We start from the raw sequence: 23,611 nt of genomic DNA, 5'->3' as shown, positions 1-23,611 counted from the left end.
TAAACGGACACTAAATAAGAGTCTTTTTATGGTCTTGTTTCCTTTGACGCAAAAGCTTGAGGCCATTTTGCTGTCTTAACAATAAAATCATTATCATGATGAATAACTCAAAAGTGAGGTCAGATTTCTGCAAAAAAGAATCTGTTTTATATTGTCTGGAATAATTAAATTAAACCAGTCACAAAAAAGCTTCATACAATCAAATTGATTTCGACTAATTTCGGGCCGAAAGTGTCAACCAATTAAATTGGAGCTGTTCCATTCCATCTACATGCTTCCTGTAAATACCATGGACCCTGGTGAACCCCCAGTAAGATTTTAACCTCGCTGGACTAAAAACCTCGAATAACACCCGGTCTGACAAAAAATGTCGGTTAAATGAATTTTTGCTGCCATTTTTCCGTGAGATGAAGAATTGTACCAAACAAGCGACGATTCGTAACTGGCAACAATTAGTAACAGTAACCGATTAATAACAGGCAACAATTAGCAACAGTAACCGATTCGGAACTGGCAACAATCAGTAACAGTAACCGATTCGGAACTGGCAACAATCAGTAACAGTAATCCTGAATTATTTTCAATTACTGCGGGAAGCTGTCAATTATTACGAAGCGCTCTCATTGAAACTTTGTTTCGTGGTTACAACTTGTGTTCAGATGAACCAAAAAAGTGACAAACATCTCACATGTGTTAATTTCCGTAATGACAGCAAACTTATATTAAATTATAAATTATAATTATGTTGTGATTGGAAGTTGGCAAAATTAGAGATTATAATCTATTATAATCAATTTTAAAGGACAATCTCTCATTTTGCAAAACTGGCGTCACCGAATTTTCAAACAATTTTTCTGTTTTGGCATAAATGTAGGTTTATTGTCATAAATAAAAAAGAAAAACTTTTGTCAAAAATTGCCATTCATAAATTTTTCATATATGAAAACTGTATGACTAGCATTATTTAATTTAAATCGTGTTTCAAAATTGCCCCATTTTTTTGTTTTTGTTTTCCAATCCCCAAACGAAACTTGTACTCAAAAAACATTTTCTTTGAAAATTTTTCTATGCAAAACTTAGTTTTTTGTGTCAATAACTTAGTCCACAAAAACTGATTTTTTTTCGTTTTGCTGGATAACTTTTTCAAAAACAGTCCAATCGCTGATTTGTTTTGTTTATTTATGCCTCGATTAATGCCTATTTTTATTTATGCCTTGATCAATGCCTATTTAATTAAAATTTTAAGCTTGATGCTTTCCTTGTATCATTTCTGTCAGACAAGTCTAATACTATTTAGGTCGTTTCACATACATTAAAAAAGCAAGACCTTCTATATTGGTTTCTCTAGTTATGGGTAAGCAAAGGTTAGAAACACAAGCCAAAATTTTGAGAAATTAGAGTGAAAAAAAAATCAAATGTTTTGGTTTATGGAAAAATTCTAGTTATACAAATTCTAAATATAATATAAAAAATCACTAATTGTATATACCTTTCATGCAACTTTTTGAACTCATGGAATTGACTAGCATTTTTACATGTATGTAAATTGTATAACTAGCATTTTGGTCAACCCAGGGTTTCGGTAAACTTATAAGATGTCGGGACTTCCTGACTATAAGAGCCAATTTTAGATGTCTGGCTCCTTGTGATAAGAGTTTTTACCGCTGTATATTTTTTTGCGTTTTTCATAAAATACAAAATCAGAATAATTTCTGATAACTCCTTCAGACAAAGCTCTCGGGATAATTTTGAAGTATTATTCTAGTTATTGATTGTGGTCTTATAGTTTGAGCTCGAAAAAGTTAGACCTGTAAATCCTTTAAACATTGTTATGCTGTCTTGTTTTTCGATTTTTCACTTAACTTCTTTTTCTGTTCTCTTTTTCTCTGTCTAGAAGATTTGAGGTGTAGTTTTGCTTTCAAAAACTTCCTGTCTACAATTTTTCCGTAATAATTTGAAGTAGCGTCTGACAATCCTTAAGCACAATTTCTGAGTTTCCAATCGCGTAAGCTTTCTTGTGTGGTCTTATATTTAAATCTTGTTTCGTGCAGCGTCCACCCTTTATATATCATAACCGCAACTTCGAGATGAATGGTGCAAAAAACTCTAAACTTGTTTCGGTCTCCTCTTCGGTCTCCTCCTATCACTTTTAACGTTAAATCTCTACCTCTGTAGACCTTCACGCCAAGGTCTGTAGCCCCTATTATTTCTCGCTTGCTGATTTAGAATCATGAAGTCATAGGATGAGTATACTTCTAGTTCGTCGTTTCTGGCATTATCAAACACATCCTGGACAACAGCTAAACTCTCATTGGTTGGGAGTTTGCGTCACCACAATTAGAGGGCAAGTCAAATATAGATCGGTTGCTCAAAACCAAAATGACTAATCCTGATAATGCTTCTTGACATCCCGTCTCGTGTTCGTTGTAATGTTATCCCCTTGTCCATTCTCGCTTCCTCCTTATACTTTTCCTTTCAACTATCTCCCGATTATTTTCCATCGGCCATCCTGAATTCTTACTTCCTTTTCTGGTTTGTTAACTGATTCTCTGAGTTCATCAATTCTGCCCTCATTAGGAAAAACAGTTTCTCATGTTGTGTTGCACTGCGGCCAAAATATATTTCAACTCGGTTCCACTCACTTGATTTGACTCAGATATGTTGTGTAAGCCCCTTTGTAAGTCTCCTTGTCTCTCGGTTAAGATCAAAACAGCCAGTTTGTGTTTCGTTTTCTCCTCTCTTTTTCAATATCCCTCCTTTTTTGTGTCATAGTTTGCTCTTTCCCTCGTTTCTACTCTTCGTTGTTTTCTCACCAGTCTCGAGTCTTTCAAGCTCTCGGCCTGTTTACAATTTTTGTTTGACCCCTAGCACAGTGGTTTTTTGATTACAAGGAGGGGTTGTATTGGGAGACCTACATGTCATCTTAGATTCTTCGCTCTTCTAGTCCGCTTTGATGATGTTCTCAAGACATTTAAGTTTAAATGAGGTAATCAATTAAATTTAGTTTATTTTGATGGTATCTTCTATCTCCGAATTTGCTCAAACGCGACCCAATCACATCTATTTCATTATTATTTAGACTGCTCGTATCGGGACAAAGCCCTGAAGATTCTGACTGCCCATTAATCAAAATCGAAATGATTTGGGAAAAATATTGAATAACTATAAATTTTGAACTATATCACACGGGTCGAGGTGCGCAGTTTAACTTTTTCGACCAAAATTCGGTATGTTTCGACTTTCTCGACCAAACTTTAATATGTTTCGACTTTCTCGACCAAACTTTGACCCATTAAAAAATATTTGACTTTGTTCAACTCAGTTCAGATATGTTTCGACTTTCTCGACCAAAATTTGATGTTTCGACTTTCTCGATCGTCTCGGCCGACTTTTTTTTGGAAAAAAAAATCATTTTTTTGACCCCGCATAGGTATTTTTTTGAGCCCGCTCTAGAAAGCAGAAGATTTCCGGATCGAGGCCCATGCAACTTTTCTGTTAAAATTTTCTACACAGCGCAGCAGCTACAGTTCCCTGAGTTACTATCAAATGATTTGAATGCACCCGGGCCGGACTTTCTTTGATCACAATCCTCTAAACGCCATAATAATTGATTATATTCCATTTAAATTCCATATTTTTTATTAGTTGAATATAACTTCCAGAAAATTTTTGCAAAAACAATATTTACAGAACTTGCAATAACTTCTGCATGGCTCACAGACTACTCGAATTCCAAACCCCCACAATTGAGGAAACGTAAGCGAAAGGTATTTTGATTTCAAAACTTTTAGACGCACAGAAATGACTCAACAAGATTATTGTTCTTTCAAATTTCAGGTCATTATAGTTGAAATAACGTTTAAGTTTTGTAGAGCTATATCGCAATTCACCTCTTTTCCGGGTAATTGGACATTTTTTATGAAATAGAGCAAATTGTTGAATTTCTTGGAAGCCAAATGGGACCAAAAACTTTTCGTGAGAATACACTTAACTTTAAAGTAATAAAAATTGGGCGGGAAAGAAGTTTTAGTTTTATAATAAAGAGATAGAAGATGACGCAATATAGATTGAATATCAACAAAAGAAAAATATAGTTCTGCTCTATCAATAAAAAACAAAAATACCTCAAAAGATACCGATTCCAATTTATTTTGCTCTAATAACCCTTTAAAATAAAAAAAAATTAAGGAATATTTGTTCTTTTTCAAAGGTTTAATGAAAACATACTTTTTCTATTTATCAAAAAAAAAGCTTTGAAAAGGGCGGGGAAATAGTTATTTACAACAATAGAAAAAAAGAAACTGTGTGCTTTTTGAAATGTCTACTTTTGGAATGTTTGGACTGCCCTTCAGCTTGCTTCAGCTAGTTGTTGTTATGTTTGCTATAAAGATAAATATTCAAACGCCTCCTATTTACAAAAAATGTTCGCTGGAAAAATAAATAACTGCTTAATTTTGTATTCCAAGCGTTGATGCCTTTGATTAAGAAAAAAATTCCATTCAAGTAAATCCTGAATCCTTTCAAAAAAATTAAGACGGTTCTAAAATTGTCGCAACAATTTATACCGACTATCCTAACTGACAACTAGAGCTATCATTGCAAATCGTTTTTTTTTTTTACAAAAAAAAAGATTGTCAAAATAGTGTTCAATTTTATGAGATAAAAATGGCTGGCTGTGGATTATTCGCCACCACGAAATTTGATTCTTGATCTTGAGAGCAGATGGTATACATTGATAGCCGGTTACTGTGCAAGTAGCATAGAATGTTCTGACCATAGCCTTAAGAAAAACAATAAAAAATTTTTTTTGATAAAATGTTGTTATTTTCGTCGTGGTGTGATAAAAATGGCGGGCTGAACAAAAAAATACGAATTAGGCATATTGGGCAATCACAGTTAAATCATAAATAAATAAGCAATATGAAAAACAAATGATACAAAAAAAAATAGAAAAAGAAACATCTCAAAATTTTTTTCAAAACTTTTTCCAGTTTTTCGAACTTTTGAAGTTTTTGATTCCAAAAAAGCGCTATAATGCTTGAAACAACCCAAGTTTAAAAAAAAATTTAAATTTCAAACTTTGGCTAGTGTCAGCTTTTGTGCCATTAAAAGAAGCTATTGTAAGCCTGATCAAAAAAGAAGAAAAACCAAAAATTTCAAATTGGTTTTTTTTTTCATAACTGGGAACAGTTTTTTAGATTTTTTCAACCTCTTTCGATATAGAATATGATATATTGCTCAACTCTTTTTATTGATTATTTGTGGTAGCTGGGTTAGCGTGGAAAATAAAAGAATATTAAAAACATTAAAACACACCTGAATACAAAGTTTCTCCCTATTTTTGTCGTTGCGGTTTTCGTAACAAAAGCAAGGGAATATTTGTGCTCGGGCTGGTTTTTTTTTCTTCAAACATATTTTGACTTTTTATATAGCAATTTTGATGGAGTTTTGTTATTTCAATAACAAGGTTTTTTTGTCTTGAGCTTAACTTTGAAAAGATATTTCCCTATGATTGTTTTTCGAAAAGTTATGAGGGTTTAAAGATTCCCATTTTGGCTAATTTAAGCGAGATTTAATCCGTCGTAGAAACCATTCCAAATTAGTTCAAGGAAGCTTATATGCCATAATTGATTTGTTTTAGGGAGCGAAATCTATCACTTTGTACTTTATATGGCGTGTGGGTGATGATTTTCACAAAATCTATTTTTCCAAAACAAAAATTTGTTTTTTGTTACATTTAAATTTTTCCATGTTATTACTGCTCAATAGACCTTAAAAGGCAGTCGGAACATTCAAGGTTTCACCCTGATACGTGCAGTCGTGTTTCTATTCCGATCTATTAAGATCATTTGAAGGAAAAATTTATTAAACCTTTTTTAAACGCAAAAAAATTGGGCAGGTTATGAAGATAAATTATTTAAGAGTTGCTAAAAAGTATGTTACAAAATAGTTCACAGGTACTTTTTTGTAACGCATTGGCTGTTTGTCAAATTACGCAAAAAAAACAAAGGCACTTTTCCGAAAACAATTTTTACCGTCCAGATAAAAAAAATTATGAGCACCTTTCCATTCATCAAGTTAAGATTGGTATTAAATCATACTTGCCTATCTTATCATCATTAAACTATCAAATCTTTTCTTTTTCAAAAACTTTTTCGAGAGTTTTTAAACATTTTGTAACTGACCAACAGTTTAAGAATGATTATGTGTGTTTTTTATTCGTTTCATTGCTAAAATTTGTAACAGCACTGAGTACTTGGACTGAGCTAAGCACTCTCGAAAACAACAATCTATTTTGCCATACTCTCATATCAGTTCAAATGTCAAAATTAAGAGACGAATCAGGAGTTTAAGAGGGTGAGCAGTTAATATCATTTTCAGCAATGATTACAGAAAATTTACGTTTTTATGAGAAATAATTATTTGGTTCAATTTTTTCCATGGAGTCGTCCTTTTCTATGACCAGGAGTCTGCTTTTTTTTTGTGGATCTGTTGCCTCGTTGCCTCATTGTTTTTTCTCCCATTATTTTTTTGTATTCAAGAATATCGGTCGTCCAATCACACTCGATTTTAAGCACAGTTTTACTGTTTTCTAAGCAAGTACTCGAACAATGTGGTTTTGTATCGCTTACACAAAATGTATTGAGACCTTCTGCATAAATCATCTAACGAACAAAATCCGCAAGGAAGTTGGAATGGTTTCTCAACCCCGAGAACATCGCCTAGCTCAGTACGTTTTCTCTGCAATTCCTCGCAAACTTTTGCCCGCTTTTCCAAAACTAATGATACGTGTCTTTTAAATTCACCAGAGGATTTCGTAGATTGTATGGTTGAATCGCTCTCCTCCGAGTTTGTATCCATATCAAGCGGAGCCTTCGACCCCATGAAGCCTGAGAAATTTAGCTTGACAGCGCGTAATTTTATTAGCTGACGTTCTCAACAACCCTTTTTTGAGTTATTTGCGAGAGTTCTTCCATTTCAAAAACTCCTCAGAAACTTATCATAATACACTAAATTTTTTACGCTTTCAAAATATGAGTTCTCAAATTTTGATGCAGCTAGTTTTTTTCCATGTATTGTCATCAAAATTGTGTCAAAATTTGAACACTTATCAAAACTACTGACAGAGAAAAAAAAACAAAAATGTGAAAAGAAAATTGTTGTTTTTTTGCTCGTTGAAATCAAAAAGTTGCAATTTTTTGTCTCTTGACTGTAAAACTTCCAAAAAAACTGTTTTAAAAATGTCAGAGAACAAAAACATTAGGCCTTTGCTCAATTTAAATGAGCAAATCAGTTTTATGTTGGGATATTTGTCTACGTCACAGTATTTTCGAAAAATAGGGAATACTTTTTATCTAGGTTTTGAAATCTACATGAATAATTAGTTTCACACGTGGCATTGACACTTGCTTTGTTTTCTTAATTTCTGCATAAGCGGTATAGGATCATTTAAAATATTATATAGCTATGTTCTCCTCATAAGAAGCTACTACTCCCAAGTAAGAAACAATACTGCTCGTATCAGGACTAAGTTCTGAATGTTTCGACTGCCACTTAAGCTCTATGAAGCAGTAATAACGTGAAAAAAATCAATTGTAAGAAAAAAAATGAAAACAAACTTTTTAAGTTTAAGATTTTTTGTGAAAATCATCCCCTCATCATATAAAGTACAAAGTGATAAACTTTGCTCCTTGTAACAATCAGTTATGGCTATTGAACTTCCTTCAACCATTTTAGAACGATTTCTATGACGGATTAAATATCCGCTTCAGCGTTAATAACGCGAAATTTATCGCGAGTTAATTGTCCCAAAATTGGTCAAAATGATAATCTTTAAATTCCCATAAATTTACAAAAAATAACCCCTTTCAAATGAGTTTTCAAGTTTAAGCTCAAGACAACAATATCTTTTGAATTGTATAAAGAAAATTCCGTCAGAAATGGCTAGTTAAAAAATCGAAGTTTGTCAGATGAAAAAAATAGCAACAAGCTAACATCCCCCCCCCCCCTAATCCGTTTAGGGTGGATGATGCTAACCTGGCACTGAGTTCGAATTTTCAGCCAATCAGAATAGAGCATTTTACTTGCAGCGCTAAGTAGATTTAAATTAAAATGAACGCTGGGTTAGAGTAGCTTAACTTGGTGTATGTGGGGTGGGGGGAGGGGGGTTGGGCATGTTAGTTTAACCAGACTTAAAAACCTTAATGTTAACTTAATAACCACACCGAGCATAAATATTTCCTTTACTTTCGTTACGAAAGTCGGAACAATAAAAACTTAAAAGTTAAGCATAAGTGAATTTTGTAAATAGTAACGAATATCTTCATTTTTCAAAAGGGTAAAAAGTAAATAAATCTGCAGTAACTCATATGTTAGCTAATATTAACTCATATTAACTCATAATGTTAGCTAATATTTTCGAATTTTGCCTGAAACTAATCATCGTGCAATATATATCATGTGCCGGTTCAAATCGGCGTCTTTTATGGTTGTGCATCCTTACTCTGATCATTAGCTTGGTACTTTTCGTTCAATAATTTAAGTGAGACGCTCCATTACATTTTTGCTATTGATTTCTGAAATGCAATTTTTCCTTGTTTTTTTTCTACTTCAAAGAACAAGTTGTTTGGTTTTTCATTTACAATTGCTAATTTCCACTTTTATGCTCATTTTACTTCATTTTTTCACGGTTGAAAGCAATAGCACTTTTATTGAAAATCAAATCAAAATACTTCCTTCCTTCACGGAGTAAATGAGAACTAGTTTAGAAAAAAATACATGATGATTTTCCTTCAACTACCATAGTTTTATCTAAATTGATAACGACAATTTCAACGCGCAAATGAACTTTGATAACAAATTTCAACTACAGATCAAATTCGACATTTGTTCAAGTGACGTCAAGATTAGATAACCAAAAACTTCTGATAAATACTTCTAAATAAGGCTAAATTAGAGAATAGTCCAAAATTGTAATGGGTCATAGTTTGAGCGAAGTAAACTAGTTTAACAAGTATTTCAATTTGTTGCAAATATTTTCATTAAAAACTTACAGATTCATGACTTGAAAACTTTATAAAACCTTCATATATCGAGATCAAGAAAAAACACTACACAACTATACATATTCTAAACAAGACTGCTAGTATATCAGGGCAAAGCCCTGAATGTTCCGACTATTCCTTAATTCACATTGAATAGTTTTTGGGAAAAGAAAATATTGAAAACCTGTACATTTTGGACAATATCTAAGTGAAAATTTTGAGTCGTACGAAATTAATACGACCAATGATCTAGCCTCATTTCAATTTGGAACGATTTTGATGTCCGGGATAATTCGCCACTCATAAATAATTCGCGTTACGCTCTCAGCGTTATGAAGAAACTCTTCAAAGCGCGCATAATTTAGTCCAGAACATAGCCAACTTGGTAACTTTCAAACCCCCAGAACTTTACAAAAATTAATCGGAAGTAAAACATCTTTTCAAGTTTGAACTCAAGAAGTCGATATCATCTATGGGGTATAAAAAATTTTGTTGAAAACTATCATTTCGATCGGCGAAAATTGACTGAATAAAATAACCACATCGAGCATAAATATTCCGTTTTCTTCGAAAGTCGGGACCACAATTATGGCAAATAAGCTTCCTTCAACCAATTTGGAATGATTTCTAAGACGGATAAAATTTCCGCTTACGCGTTAATAGCGTGAGATATATCGCTCGTTAATTGTACCAAATTGTCCAAAATGCCATTCTTTAAACACCTTCAATTTTGCGAAAATTGATCACAGGTGAAACATCGTTTCAAACTTAAGCTCAGTACAACTATAACTTTTGAATGATAAAAAAAAATTGTCAAAAATGGCTAATCAAAAAGTCGAAAGTTGTCTGAAGAAAAAAAAACCACCCGAGCGCAAATATTCCCTGACTGTCGTCACTGTCGTTCCAAATTGGTCGAAGAAAGCCGATCGAAATGAAAGTTTTCAACAAAAGTTTCCATATCCCATTGATGATATCGACTTCCTGAGTTCAAATTTGGAAAGATGTTTTACCTCCAATTTTTTTGTTAAGTTTGGAAGTTTGAATCTTACCAATTGGCTATGTTCTGGACTAAATTAAGCGCGCTTTGAAGAATTTATTCATATTTTCTGAGAGCTTAACGCTAATTATTTATGCTTGGGGAATCATCTCGCCCAATAAAGTCTTTCCAAATTGAATTGAAGCTAGCTAATCGGATCGGTCGTATTAATTTTATACGACTCAATATTTCTCACTTCGATACTGTTTAAAATTCATAGGTTTATAGTACTTTCTTTGGCCAAAATTAAATCGATATGAATTAAGGGCAGTCGGAACTATCAAGGCTTTTCCCTGTTTTACGACCAGTCTTTTTTGTTACTAGGACCGAAATCTATCATTTTGTACTTATATGGCGTTTTAAGGAACAACTTTCCAAAAAAATCTCAAACTTCAATTTTTTTTCGGTTTTTTTAATTTAATTTTTTCTTGTTATTACTGCTCCATAGACCTTAAAAGGCAGTCGGAACATTTCAGGTCTTCACTTTGATGCGAGCAGTTTTTTTTGTTGGTGTGTTTATAACATAGGGAGGAACTATTTGTTTAAATACTATCCATTAAGATAAAGAAAAGTTTTGCGGGGAGATTGTTTTGTATATTAAATATGGAAAGTTTTGAATGCAACGAAGTTAGAAGAGAAAGCTCTAGCGCTAAACATTGGTTTGAATTTTTTTGAGGGGGAGGGGAACTTTTAGTAGGTACCATAGTTTCAGGGGAGCTAGAACTAATAATTTCCCTATAAAATTTCTTTGGGCGCTCAGCAATACGGTGTGGCAGGCTTCAAACTGGAAGCAAACAAGCTCTTGATTGTTAACTTTAATTTGCCTAATTAAAAACTAATATTTGAGATTTTTTTCAAACTGACTTCCTTTTTATCACTAAATATATAATATTTCTAAAGCGATGGAGTCCAATTTGTACCAATAATCATTTGTGTCAAAATTTTTTTAAAAAATACGTCTCATTTGTTACAAAATTACACGAGTTGTCATTGTTAAATATTTGGCAAAAAAAGCAAAGCAGCCAAAGTAAATTGAAGACAAAACTGCTTGTATCAAGGCAAACCTCTGAATGTTCTAGTAGCCCGTAAAAGTATCTGTAGTAATTTATGAATTGAAAAAAGTTACAAAACTGCTCATATCAGTGCGAAGCCCTGACTGTTCCGACTGCCTTTTAAGTTCTATTTCTATGAAGCAGTAATAACATGAAAAAAATAAATATAATAGAAAAAAAAATAAAAAGAAAAAATTTTTTGAATTAGAGATTTTTTTGTGAAAATCATTCCCCAAACATCATATACAGTAAAAGTGATAAATTTTGCTCAGTAAAAAATCAAGGATGGCAAATAATTCCTTCAACCAATTTGAAGCGATTTCTAGGAGGGATTAAATCTCCGCTTACGCGTTAACAGCGCAAAATATATCGCGGGTTAATTGTCCCAAATTGGCCAATATGACAATCTTTAAACTCTCATAAGTTTACAAAAAAAGATCACAGGTAAAATATCTCTCAAGTTTAAGCTCAGGACAACAATAAATTTTGAAAGAAATATGGTTAAAAGTCAAAACTGATCGAGAACGAAAAATGATCGCAGGCAAAGTATCTTTTCAAAATTAAGCTCTACACAACAATAGTTTTCGAATGATGTTTAAAAATTCCGTCAAAAATGGCTAGTTAAAAAGTCGAAATTTGTCTGAAGAAAAAAAAACCCACCCCCAGCACAAATATTACGTTACTTTTTTAGCCAAATTTTTCCAAAAAGCGCCTACAAATGTTTTTTTGACAGTTTTTTTTCAAAAGTTCGCCTGCGGCGCGAAGAAAATTGGCCAAAACATGCTCTTTTTAATGCCTTGGGAGAGCTTGGAATTAATCTTGTCAACCTAAAAAAAAACGTCGATAAAATTTTCGGACGTTTTTTGAAAATTTGCCCCTCCTCTCGAGAAAATCCTAGATCCGCCCCTGCTTATTGCTTAAACTTAAATTAAATTTGATTTTTACTGTGTTTTCATGCAGAATAGCTGCATTATAATTTGTTATAACTGATTATAATTTATTACAATGTCACCAAAAATAGTTAATGATAAATTTGCTTAAAATACGGTTATAATTATAATACAATCGATTATTTTTTCTTTTTACTGAGTGCGGGTGAGCTGACGCGCTTCCTTGCTCTAAAATTGGTCAAGTTAATTGGTTATTCGATGAAAGTCTTTCTTTAAAAATTTCACGCTTGAGTAAGAAAAATTGTGAAATCGGGAATACTTAGTCAATTAAAGGCTCATCATGATGAGTAATAAAACGGATGCAAGTTTCCAAGAATTGATTAGAGTCCCTAATGTGTACCTCAAATTTTTCCAATTAAATTGCTTTGGTGATGTCAATGAAAGCTTCAAAAAAATTAAATCAAATAAAAACGGCGACCTTAGACTTATTTGATTGCTATATTTTCTCAGAATTAGTGTGATTTGGGACCATCTGTCACCCTTGATTTCTAAAGGGACCACTCTGTCTATCACACACGTGACCACGATAAATGTTAATTGGCTGTTACCCACTGAAAACAATCTTTCGTCTGTACTCAGATATTGCGAATCTTGACTTGTTTCTGGTTCAAAAGTTTGAAAAATTCAATTGTCCACTAAAAAACAGACTATTTTCTAACAAATGGCTGATACTGTGCCTGTTTCATGGTTTAAAAAATATGTTCATTAACCTTAAAACGTAAGTTTTAACGTAAGTTTCGATTAATTAGCTGAACTTATCGAAACTTACGTTAAAATCAGTGCAGGATGATGGTTGTTCAGAAAAATGAACAGGAACACCAGAAACTTTCCAGAGTTTCAATAAGATCCTGCAGTAAGATATTGCATTTTATTTATTTGTGCAAATCAACAAGAAAATCAGTCAGTAAAATTAGGGAACATGCTTTGACTGATTCTTCTAAGTTCACGTAAATGCTCAAATGTGGCCTCACAAAACCTAGAAAAAGCTTAATAAATGTGGACTCACAAAACCCATAAAATATGGACTTAACAACACTTTCGGCCGTGATCCCAACACTGAATTAAAAAAAACTAAAAAATTATCTCGGTTTCGAGAAATATTGGTTCTAATTTTCGAGACTGTTCAATTTCCGTATTGAAAAAAAAATTTGCATGATCGAGAAACAGCCTAATTTGTCGGAAGCAAAAACAAACGAGACATTCGAAAAACTCCAAGCGGACCTGGTTGAACTTGCATCACGTGCAGAATGCAGCAATGGAGGAGACAATTGAGTCAAGATATATTTTTCTGCACACATGAACAATGATTAATTAGCAAAAAAAGTATCAGCAAAAACAAGATCCCCGCGAGATGTGTATGAATACCTAATTGGTCCCGAGAAAGGTACTGAGCATAGAAGAACAATTAAAACGAACTCATTTGAGCCGTTAACGTCCACTGCAATGAAACTGCAATTCATCAATCTGACACTGACAAAATGCAAAATAAACGTACGCTTTTCTAGATGGTGTTCTGATAGTGACAAAAAGCTCTGTCGAAAAATACAGAGAGACATAGAGACACTGAAGGCAGTCTTAACATTGCTAGATGAAGATCATTCCATCACGTTAGACAAATTCAAATCAGTGGAATGGTTAGGGTGTAAAGTAATTAAAGAGGGCAATAGGACACATACTAGAAAAATGGATGCAAAAAAAACTAACTGCACCAAAAGCATTCATTCAAATAAAAAACTTCATGGGCCTGATTCACGACCTCAAAAAACACTTTCCTGCTCAAGCTGCTGCAACACTGTGCCCACTATTGAAAAACATAGATAAAAAAGATTTCGATTGGAAGACCCAACTTACCACGACATTCGAAAAAGTTCTTAAAATATTATCATCATTTTCAGAAAACGAGCACTTCGATCTAAACTTAGAGAAACGCGTGGCATGCGATGTATCAACATTCGGCTTAGGGGCAGCACTCGGACAAATTACTGATGAGGGTTGGGACGCAATCGCCTTTTCACCAAAACAACTAGAGGAAAAACGTTCCGAACTTCAATTTTTGGGGGTCGTTTGGGCCATTGTACACTTTAGTTAGTAAGTTAACAAAAAAAAATTTCCCGTCATTACAAACCACCATGCCTTAATCAGTCCAACAAATGCAACTGACTGATCCAAAAAGCAAAACCGGCTCACAAGATGGAATGACTGATTATCCTCTTTAATTTTGACATTAAACGTTTGACGGGAACTAAAAAGGGATTAATAGCTATATGTCGCGGAATCTAATTGGATTAGCAATGGGCGTGTACTAGAATGAATTTCTAGTGGCGTCAATTAACTTACTCATTTTCAATCTTGAGATGATTGACAACCTCATTCTAAACAAGCTAGCCAATCAGAAAAGCGCACCGTATCGACTGGTCGAAAAGCGCGCCAAAAATGAAAGAGAGCTGACAAGAGACTTGAAATCTCAAGTTCGTTTCAAACAGTCCAAAAAAATTAAACCATACAAGTCAACACAAAATTGATCATTCTTTTACGCAACACAACCAACAGGATCTCAGTTTTTCAACAGGAAACTAGAAAAACTCAATTCATCTATCTGATTAAAATCCAAAATTCGCAAATAATGAGAGAAAGGTTTGGCTAGAAACTTTTCAAGTGTGGCTTCCTCCTGAACAGTGCACAAAACCGAGGATGTATCAGTACCTCAATTCTCAACCAAACCCAAAACGGAAGTCAAAATAAAGAAAAGTGGATTGGGCACTCTGATTGGAGAGAAAGCCTTTCCAACACATGATAGCACCGTCGTAGTACAACGGTAACAACATATGAACGATGGAATCGTCCAACGTTACGGACTAAAATATACCTGATTCCACATCAACAGAAACCAAAATCAAAGAACCAGGCAACTTTTGACAAAAAACGCAGAGAACAAAAAAACAGCATTTTCAAAGGCGTTCTCTCAGAAAGTGCAAGCAAATGCCACACAACAGCGACTTAATCGAAAAAAGCTAACAAAATTGCCGCTCAAACAGAAGTAGAAAAATCAGACACGCACCAAGACGACTGCATACTCATTGAGGAGCGCATCGCACTACAAACACAGATCTGACAAACAGTACTGCAGAGCATCCACTTCACCCATGCGGGATCTGTCGCAATGCTCGACCACTGCCAACACTTATGCTTACCGCACATATACCGCTCAGTAAAACAAAAGACACAAAACTTCTGGAAATGAACGAATCCTTGAAAAAATAAAAACCTGTAATTGGAAAACAACACTCAATCCAACTTCCACCTTTGTTGAACAAAACGAAGAAACTAAAAGAAATTCTGAAGGACTACTCCCAGACGAATTGAATAGTGACGCATAGATATTAGTTGCTATTGATATATTGGTAAGTGGTTAAAGTTCCCTGTAGATGAGGCAGTTTCTAACACGTCAGTAGACGTTGCTATAAAAATTATGCAAAGATGCATTTCAAAAACGCCTCCCAAGGAAAATAAGATGCCATCAGGCGCAAACATTTAGGGCAAACAACTTCACAAATTTTTGTAGGACACACAAGGTAAAAAAATATTCGCCCCATTAGACGACCAGAGGTCAATAGGAGTGATAGAACGAACCTTAAAGCGCAGGTTAGGGGTAAAGAGAATAGACAAAAAATAGCAAAACATTAAAACAATTGTCGGATGTTGCCGAAATTTAAAAAAAAAGACTCTTAATTACTGCCCACGGAGTAACAAAAATTTCACCATTCGACGTTCACATAAACTCTATCGAAAAAAAAATCAGCAAACCTCTATCGAACAGAGGAACAACCAATTCGCCAAATAATTTATATTGGTAAAATGAAAAACAGGCATTTTTAAATTGGAAAACATGATGCACCCGCTGCTTACCGCAAAAGTAAGGCATGACCTCCAACGACGGTTGGAAGATGATGTGGTGATCAAACGACGACCAGAGAGATTACAAGACAACGAAGGAATGATCAGGAAACAGCTATGAAAAATAGGCGGACAGTAGCCATTGAACGTTAAAAATTGAAAATACATGGGAATTCAACGACAAATAGATCATAAAATCAAAAAGCGAATAGAACAAGTAGCAAGAAAAGCAATAAGAAAAGCCACAAAAACAAAAGCTTCAATAACACTTGAACAAAGGTGAAAAACAAGCGATGGCAAATTTCTTACATACAAACAAGATAGCGTGGGAGGAAAACAACCACGTTTACTAAGAAAAGTGAACTTGCTTTCGTTCCCCATCTAATGATTTACGGACCGTGCAGACCATCACGGCTATGTGATTACGTTGCTTACTAATCCGCACGGAGAACAGGACCTTGTTTGAGTATTTGAGACATCGAACACCAAAACGCGCCAAAACAACCCATGTTCAAAGGGGATACAACGCCAAAGAAGTTCACGAAGAAAGAAAAACAGGAGCAAACAACACGTGACAGCTCGGAGAAATGTTAGGCAAAACGATACGCAAAAAGAACAGGCGGTTGACTGGCACAAAAAAGCCCACACCGCGAATGCGCGTGCAACTGGTAGAACAACCAACAGGCAGCACGGAATTTGCAAATAATTTAGCAACATCAGAGAGACTTAATCTACACCGCTCCATCGCCTAAAAGGCATAACAAGAAGAACACTCCACTGTCATCGAAAACAACAGAGGTCCAAGAAAAATGACGAGAACCAGACAATCAGCTCCAACAGGGGCGCTAGAAAACCCAAATTCATAAATATAATTGAGGACACACAAATGAATCATAAAAATTTTTGATGAAGTCGTCAATCGACGCTATACCGAAAAAAAGCAGTCAGAAGCTTTAAAAAACTGATACATCTTATAACCTCAATTCACAGTCCTAATACGGATTCACAGTCAAACCAGCGTGAGGTACTATTCACCATTGACACACATACAATCAGAATACAACAAGTGACAACAACGGAAATCCCTTCAGAGGATCATGCGAAACATCAAGAGGACGAGGACGAGAAAAAAACACAAAATAAGACGGAACAGAAAACAAGAATTCAAAATCCAGAGAAAGAGTTGAAGTAATACCACAGTCCCATGGCGACTCTAAAACTGAATGAATTCCCACAGGAGATATATAAACTCCAGTCCTCTAGGGACTTAAAAGCTCAATATGTTTTTTCAATTTTTCCCAGGGAGAAGGTCCTCCGGTCCGGAATGGCAAACTATATATAATAATATATATCTATATATTTGGAGCCTGTGTATAAAAGCTTTTAAGGAGTAAACGCACCAAATAGACGCAATTTTTTAATAGGCATCATCGTAGAAAAAAGCCAATGAAGGGGGGATTGCTTAGGGAAAATTTGGAAAATCATTTTTCTACTTAAAAAGGTGAAAAATTTTGGGGAAAATGTTTTCCGAGTAAATCTTTGATTTGCACCTGTTAAAATTGAAAAATGTTTTTCTTAAGGATTTATATTGTTAACTAAACCCGATATCAAGCGTTGGTACTAGCCACATGGTATTCTGGTTTCAAACTTTAACGATAATACATATTTAATTGATTTTTCTGGGTTTTAAGATTAATTGTGAAGTATTAATTCAGCGGTTTTTTGGCGGATGGGTTAGAACTCATTTTCTAATATATAGATTTTTCCCACTGATTTATAAGCTTGAAGACAAAATTATAGAGATCACTTGACAGGCTACCAAATGCCTAAATGACGTTCACCTGATTGATCAAGTACTGATACAAACCACTTGTTGTTCCGACCTAATCGCTAAAAAGGACTGTTAGGAACTATGGCACATTTTTCTCAATTTTAAGCGCCCCAAGAAAAGCTCGTAGGGGCTTTAACTTTGGTGATAAATTATAGAAATTATAGCTTTTTGGCCGTGATCCGGAAATCAAAAAACTCAAAAATTTCGAGGAAAATCTGTTTTATTGTATTCCTATGCGTACTCAAGTTTAACCACGTGTGGAAGTCAACATTTTGATAGGAAGCCTTGGCTTACAAAAAGAATTGCATGTTTTTAAAACTTCAAAAATACAAATGATTCATTAGAAAAAAAACAAAGATTTTTTTGTAATGATTGACCCTCCGGTTATAATGATTATAAGCGGAGATTAAATCATTCTTAGATATGAAAAACCTGAAATATTCCATAAATTTATGGCAAAGTTCGCTAGAGTTTCCAAGACATTAAATTTTCATTTGTTGCTTATTCGGTTTTCCAAATTTTATGACTCAGTGTTTTAACTCAAACTGTTTCTGGATGGTACTGATTCTGTAGAGCTTGTGGAGTTAGCGGTGTTTTTTTTTACTCAGGGCCGATAAAAATTTGCTTTTTCCTTTGCCCAAAAATCAAGGCTATTTTTAGTAGATCCAACTTTTCCTTCGCATTGTTCTAAGTGGCTATCCTTATTTTTGCTTTTTGTTCAGGCTGTGAAGATGATGACGTTGGTTGTGTTCGTGTTTGACATCACTAAGGCACCTCTGTTTGGGATCTACCTGTTCGCTATTCTGTCCAATGGGCCGATCCCCTACCAGGCAGAACTGACCCTGACTGCTTCATGGATCTACTGCACCTCAACCGCGTTCAATCCCATCATCTACGCTGTCATGAACGAAAAGTAAGTTCACCTATTCATTACCATGCTTTAACGCCATTTATGCTACTGAACATTGTTTTTAAACGTTATATCAATGCTAAACTGCAGCCTTTTATTATTTTTTTAGTGGGTGGGGAAATTGGAAGAAAAAATCTCAGTACTTTTTCCAGTAGTATATAATATTATTATTTTTTCCTCGAGGAAAAAAAGATCAAAAAACCAGTCGCTGAGATTTTGAGCGGGAGTTGTAAATGCTTACCAAGTTGAAACCTATTATTAATATTTGTTGAAATCTTCTGCGCGAGTTAAAGTTGTCTTGGCCTCAAATACATTTACATTTATTGTAATAGATCTCGAAATTCCCACCTGTAGTTTAAGGAGCAAAACCAACTTGCTAAGAAACCAAACCAGGTTTTCTTAAAATATTGAACTTGTATCCAAGGCATAATGGGATTTATGAAGGGTTGGGGAGATTTTGGGGGAGGGGATGGTTGTGGAATGTCTGCTTTTAATGACAATCCACATCTTTCTTCTTGTATCTATTTGATTCTGCATCAACTGTCTTAAAACACAGGAAATACGAAAAGGTGTGAAGTTTATCAAGGTTTAGTTCTTGTGATCATATTGGTTTGTAGAGAATTTGTCAATGTGCTAACTTTGTTCATCAGAACAAACTGCTCAAACTTATATTTGTCTCAATGGTTATATTTACGGCCGGATGTTCAAAATTAATTTGGGGTCGTTTCTTCTTTTTCTTCTTTTCCCTTCCCGGTTATGAATATGAATGAACAAATATCGTTCAATGAGGCCAATTTCATATATAATTGGACCGCAGAAATAGATTGAAAGCACAGAGCGCTTCCAGCTTTTCCATAAAATAGGTGGTATTTCCTCGTTTTAAAGACTTCGAACCCAGATAAAAATGTATGCCACCGTCTTTTTCTCAGCCCAAGGAAACACGGGTTTAATTGACGCTTTTGAGATGCAATTATATTTGCCTGCGATGCAGGCAGTTCGATTTGCAAAAGCAGCAAGATTATAAAGCAAAATCAACGGGAGATAAATTTAAAAAGGTGACTAGTCTCATTTTTTAGAGCTTTTTCAGTTAAAAACCATTACGTTTGCAAAAATTAGGAACCGAAATGTGGAGTTCGCAAACACAAAAATAATTATCAGTCACCCCAGAAATAACCCCCCCCCCCTCCCGAATTGTAATGACTTGAACCAAAAACTGAGTGCCGCACAAAAACTCATCAACTACAAAATAATACGTAATGATACCCTTGAAAAAATGCACGTTTTGAGATCTGTACGTAATGGACCGTCTTATACTTGTGATAAATCATCATAACAAAATCGATTTGATTAATTGATGTGACAAATCAATTATTTATGCATCTATTTTAGGTTAGCCTAACAAGAAAAGTAGCCTAATTCAGAAGAAAGACATAAATAAATCTATTTGATTTATCAACTTCTGGAATTGTTTTCACTGAAATTGTGGCGTATTCGTTTGTCCATAAGTGGCAAAAAAGTTTTTCTATAAATAAAACATTTAACCCGTATGTCTTTTTTAGAACACTTAATTTTTTCAAGGTAGCAAACGCTATATTAAAAGCATGGAGGTATCAAATGAGCGCAGAAAGCGATAATTTTAGATCAATATGCTTTCGGCAAAAAGGCTTTGAACTGGCTCTTGATATAGAGTTATAATACAATCAGTGCTCAAAAATATTACAACTTTTTTTCACGTTTTTTATTACAACGACCAAACGAACCATCTTTTTTTCAAGTTTTTTTTTGTTTTATCGGCAAATTTTTAGAGTACAGGGTTGAAATTGGGACACATGACTGCTGGATATTTTGAAAGAATCTGGCCAGATAAAAAATATGTTTTGGAAGCGGTAAACATCCAGTCAATCAAGCTAGTGATTTTTGTTGTAGAACAAGAATGCTCGTATATGAGGGCGAAGCGCTGAGTTTTCCGACTGCCCCTTAATCGAGATCGAATTGTTTATGGGAAAAAAATTAAATATCTATAAAATTTGGACAATATCAAAGATAAACTAAGAAAATTTGAGTCATACGAAATTAATACGACCGATTAGCTAGCCGCAATTTAATTTGAAACAATTTTGATGTGCGGGATAATTTAAAAAAACCACAGCAAGCATAAATAATCAGTTTTCTCTAAAAATCGGAAAAACTCCTCTCGTAAACAACTAATTTTCCCGACTTTCTAAGGAAGTGACGGAACATTTGTTCTCGGGTGGGTTTTTTTCTCAAGACAAATTTTGACTTTTTAACTGGCAATTTTTGAAGGATTTTTTAAAAAATCATTCGAAAGGTACTGTTGTCCTAAGCTCATAAAAATATTTCACCTGTAAACTTTTTAAAAAAGTTATATGGGTTAAAAGATTGCCAATTTGGCCAATTGGGACACTTAACGCACGAGCGATATTTTTTGTGCTATTAACGCGTAAGCGGAAATTTAAACCGTTTTGGATATCATTCCAAATTGGATTGAGGCAAGCTCTTTGGTCGATTTAACACTTTGCTATATGCGAAATATATCACTATCTACTTTACATAGCGTGTAGCGGGTGATTTTCAATAAAACATCAAAAATAATTTTTGAATTTTTTTTCATTTTTTTAAAATAAATAAAATAATCAAAAAACATCGCTCTATTTTAAAATTGTCTATAGGAATTATAACGCCCTGATACGAGCAGTTTTGTTGATTTTGAATTTATTGATTAAAAATTGTTCGTTGGAAAGCTGCTCAATTTGCCTTGCCCCTTGCCCTGCGTAAAACAGCTCAAAAATTAACAAGTTATTACAATGATTGAGCAGCTAGTTCCAGAACACTGCACAAGTTTGAGCCAAAATTACTGATGTGAGTACTTTTTTGAATAATTAGGTTACTCAAGTCGTCGAAAAATATGCAGGAGCATCATTATTATAGAGGTGATTAAATTGTCTGCGCAAACGTGCTGCGATTTTATTAGTCAGAATTTCATGAGAAGTTATCTTGTGTTCATTTTATTTTTCGCTTTTATGTAGTACAAGGAGCAAGCTAAGTTAATCAGCTTCCAAAACAAAAACAATTTATTGCGTGGTTTATATGGATGTCTCAGGTTTCACTGCATGAACGTTTTGACGCCTCCAAAACAAAATTCTTCAAATTTCCAAGCAGCCAGATCCTTTTCAAACGTTTCATCTACCTTGTGTCAGTTTTTCAACCTTTTACCTTATATAAAATACTCGCTGAGAAAAGAATAAAAATATGAAAAACGTTCTTGTTCATCTGTGCGTTTGAAAACTTCAGCTTGTAATAATTTTGACCCTTGTCTGTAGGCAGGTGTGCTCGTACAGCTGATTTTTCAAGTAAATGATTTCCTATTAATCTGAATACGAGAAAAAAATGCTGGATGGGAGTAAGATTACTTAAATCGGTTTGAAAACGGCAACTCATCCGATTGACTTGAAAACGTCCAAACTAGTTTTTAGTTTTCAAAAAATTAGTCGTTTTTTTTTAAAACCTCCGTCCCTCAAAATTTTGTAAGTTATGAATATTTGTATCAGAATTTTAATTTTTCCTTTGATTTTTAAGAATTTTGGGAGCGGCCATGAGAGCGGCTTTTGGGAGCGGCCTTAGTTAGAATTTTGGGAGCGGCCTTAGCTATTTAAATTCGCAGGTTTGTTATCAGGACATAAACTCAAGAAAATAACAAACTTTTAGTATTAACTACTAATTTTTGATCAGCGAAATTGATCAGGAGAAAAAAAACGCAAAAAAGGTATATTTCAACAGACAACTCGCAAAAGACTCAGCCGCGTCAACGTGTAGCGAGCTTGCCAACAAAATTTATGCAAATTTTAGAGCCGGTTTTCTGTTGCGAGCTTGCCAACAGAGGTTATGACTTTATGCAAAATTTAGACCACCGGCGATCTGAAGCTAAAATTCTTACGTTGTAGTAATTGAATTTTAAAACTTTGCCAGTTGTCGCTTTCCTGAAACTTGTCTTTTCTTGCTAGTTGTCTTTTCTTGCTAGTTGTCTTTTCTTGCTAGTTGTCTTTTCATGCTAGTTGTCTTTTTTCTTGCTCTCTTGTCTTTTGTTGCGAGTTGTCATTGTACCTATTTCACCTCCAGTGGCGTCCGCAGAACTTTTTCCTGGGAGAGCTGTTTTTGAGTAACTTAGTGAACATTTTAAAAGGCAATCCTTTCCCTTTTTTCGAGCCCAGCCAAAACGACAGGAAAAATGCCGTTTAAAAGCAATTTTTGAAAAACTTGGCTGAATAAATACCGTTTTTTTAAAACGAATGCCCCCTTGAAATTATCATTTGTAAAATGCAGCGAAGGGAACTGAGGAGGAGGAATGTCAGTTTCAGTGTTATTGTCAAATACGGCTCAGTAGGAAGTTTATCATATGATACTGTTTTATCCACATTTATTGGTGCCATATTGTGACAAACCAACGGGAGTAGACACTGGCAGTTTTGGAACTACAGCGAATTTAAAATCTTTTAAAATGCTGTTTTCGAGATTCGAGATTCTGGTCCACTGGTAGTCGTTGCTGAAATGGAAAGTTTGTAATTGATGTCTTTTATCGCGCTGCGAGTTATCTTTTGCTGCAAGTTGCCGCATTTATGATTGGAAGATCCAATGGACATTCTTTATTAAAACCATCTAAATTAAAACCATCAGAATCATCGTATTATCGAGAGCTCGTTGCCAGTACCGGACCCAATTTCCAGTTTTATGATCAATTCAAATGGTTCTTAATATGCTAGTTTTTTTATGCCAATAAAACTAGAGGGATGAAAAGATGTTGTTCATGAGATGTTAGTCTTTTTTCTCTTAAGTGAATTTTCTCTCATGAGAAATTGTTCAGGGATTTCTCTCGAAA

At 34.4% G+C, this 23,611-nt stretch overlaps 1 protein-coding gene across 1 annotated transcript in view; it reads left to right on the top strand.

Annotated features, from left to right (window-relative positions):
* Nucleotides 1-23,611, top strand: part of LOC134851164 (neuropeptide receptor 15-like) — an 80,685-nt gene that overhangs the window by 36,282 nt on the left and 20,792 nt on the right. Inside the window, exon 3 of the mRNA XM_063867131.1 lies at nucleotides 18,530-18,720. Coding sequence (XP_063723201.1) covers nucleotides 18,530-18,720 — 191 coding nt within the window. The remainder of the gene's footprint in view (nucleotides 1-18,529; nucleotides 18,721-23,611) is intronic.

This window comes from Symsagittifera roscoffensis, chromosome 7 (assembly GCF_963678635.1).
Source record: "Symsagittifera roscoffensis chromosome 7, txSymRosc1.1, whole genome shotgun sequence".
NCBI lineage: Eukaryota > Metazoa > Xenacoelomorpha > Acoela > Convolutidae > Symsagittifera > Symsagittifera roscoffensis.
This window is presented reverse-complemented; position numbering and strand designations above follow the sequence as displayed.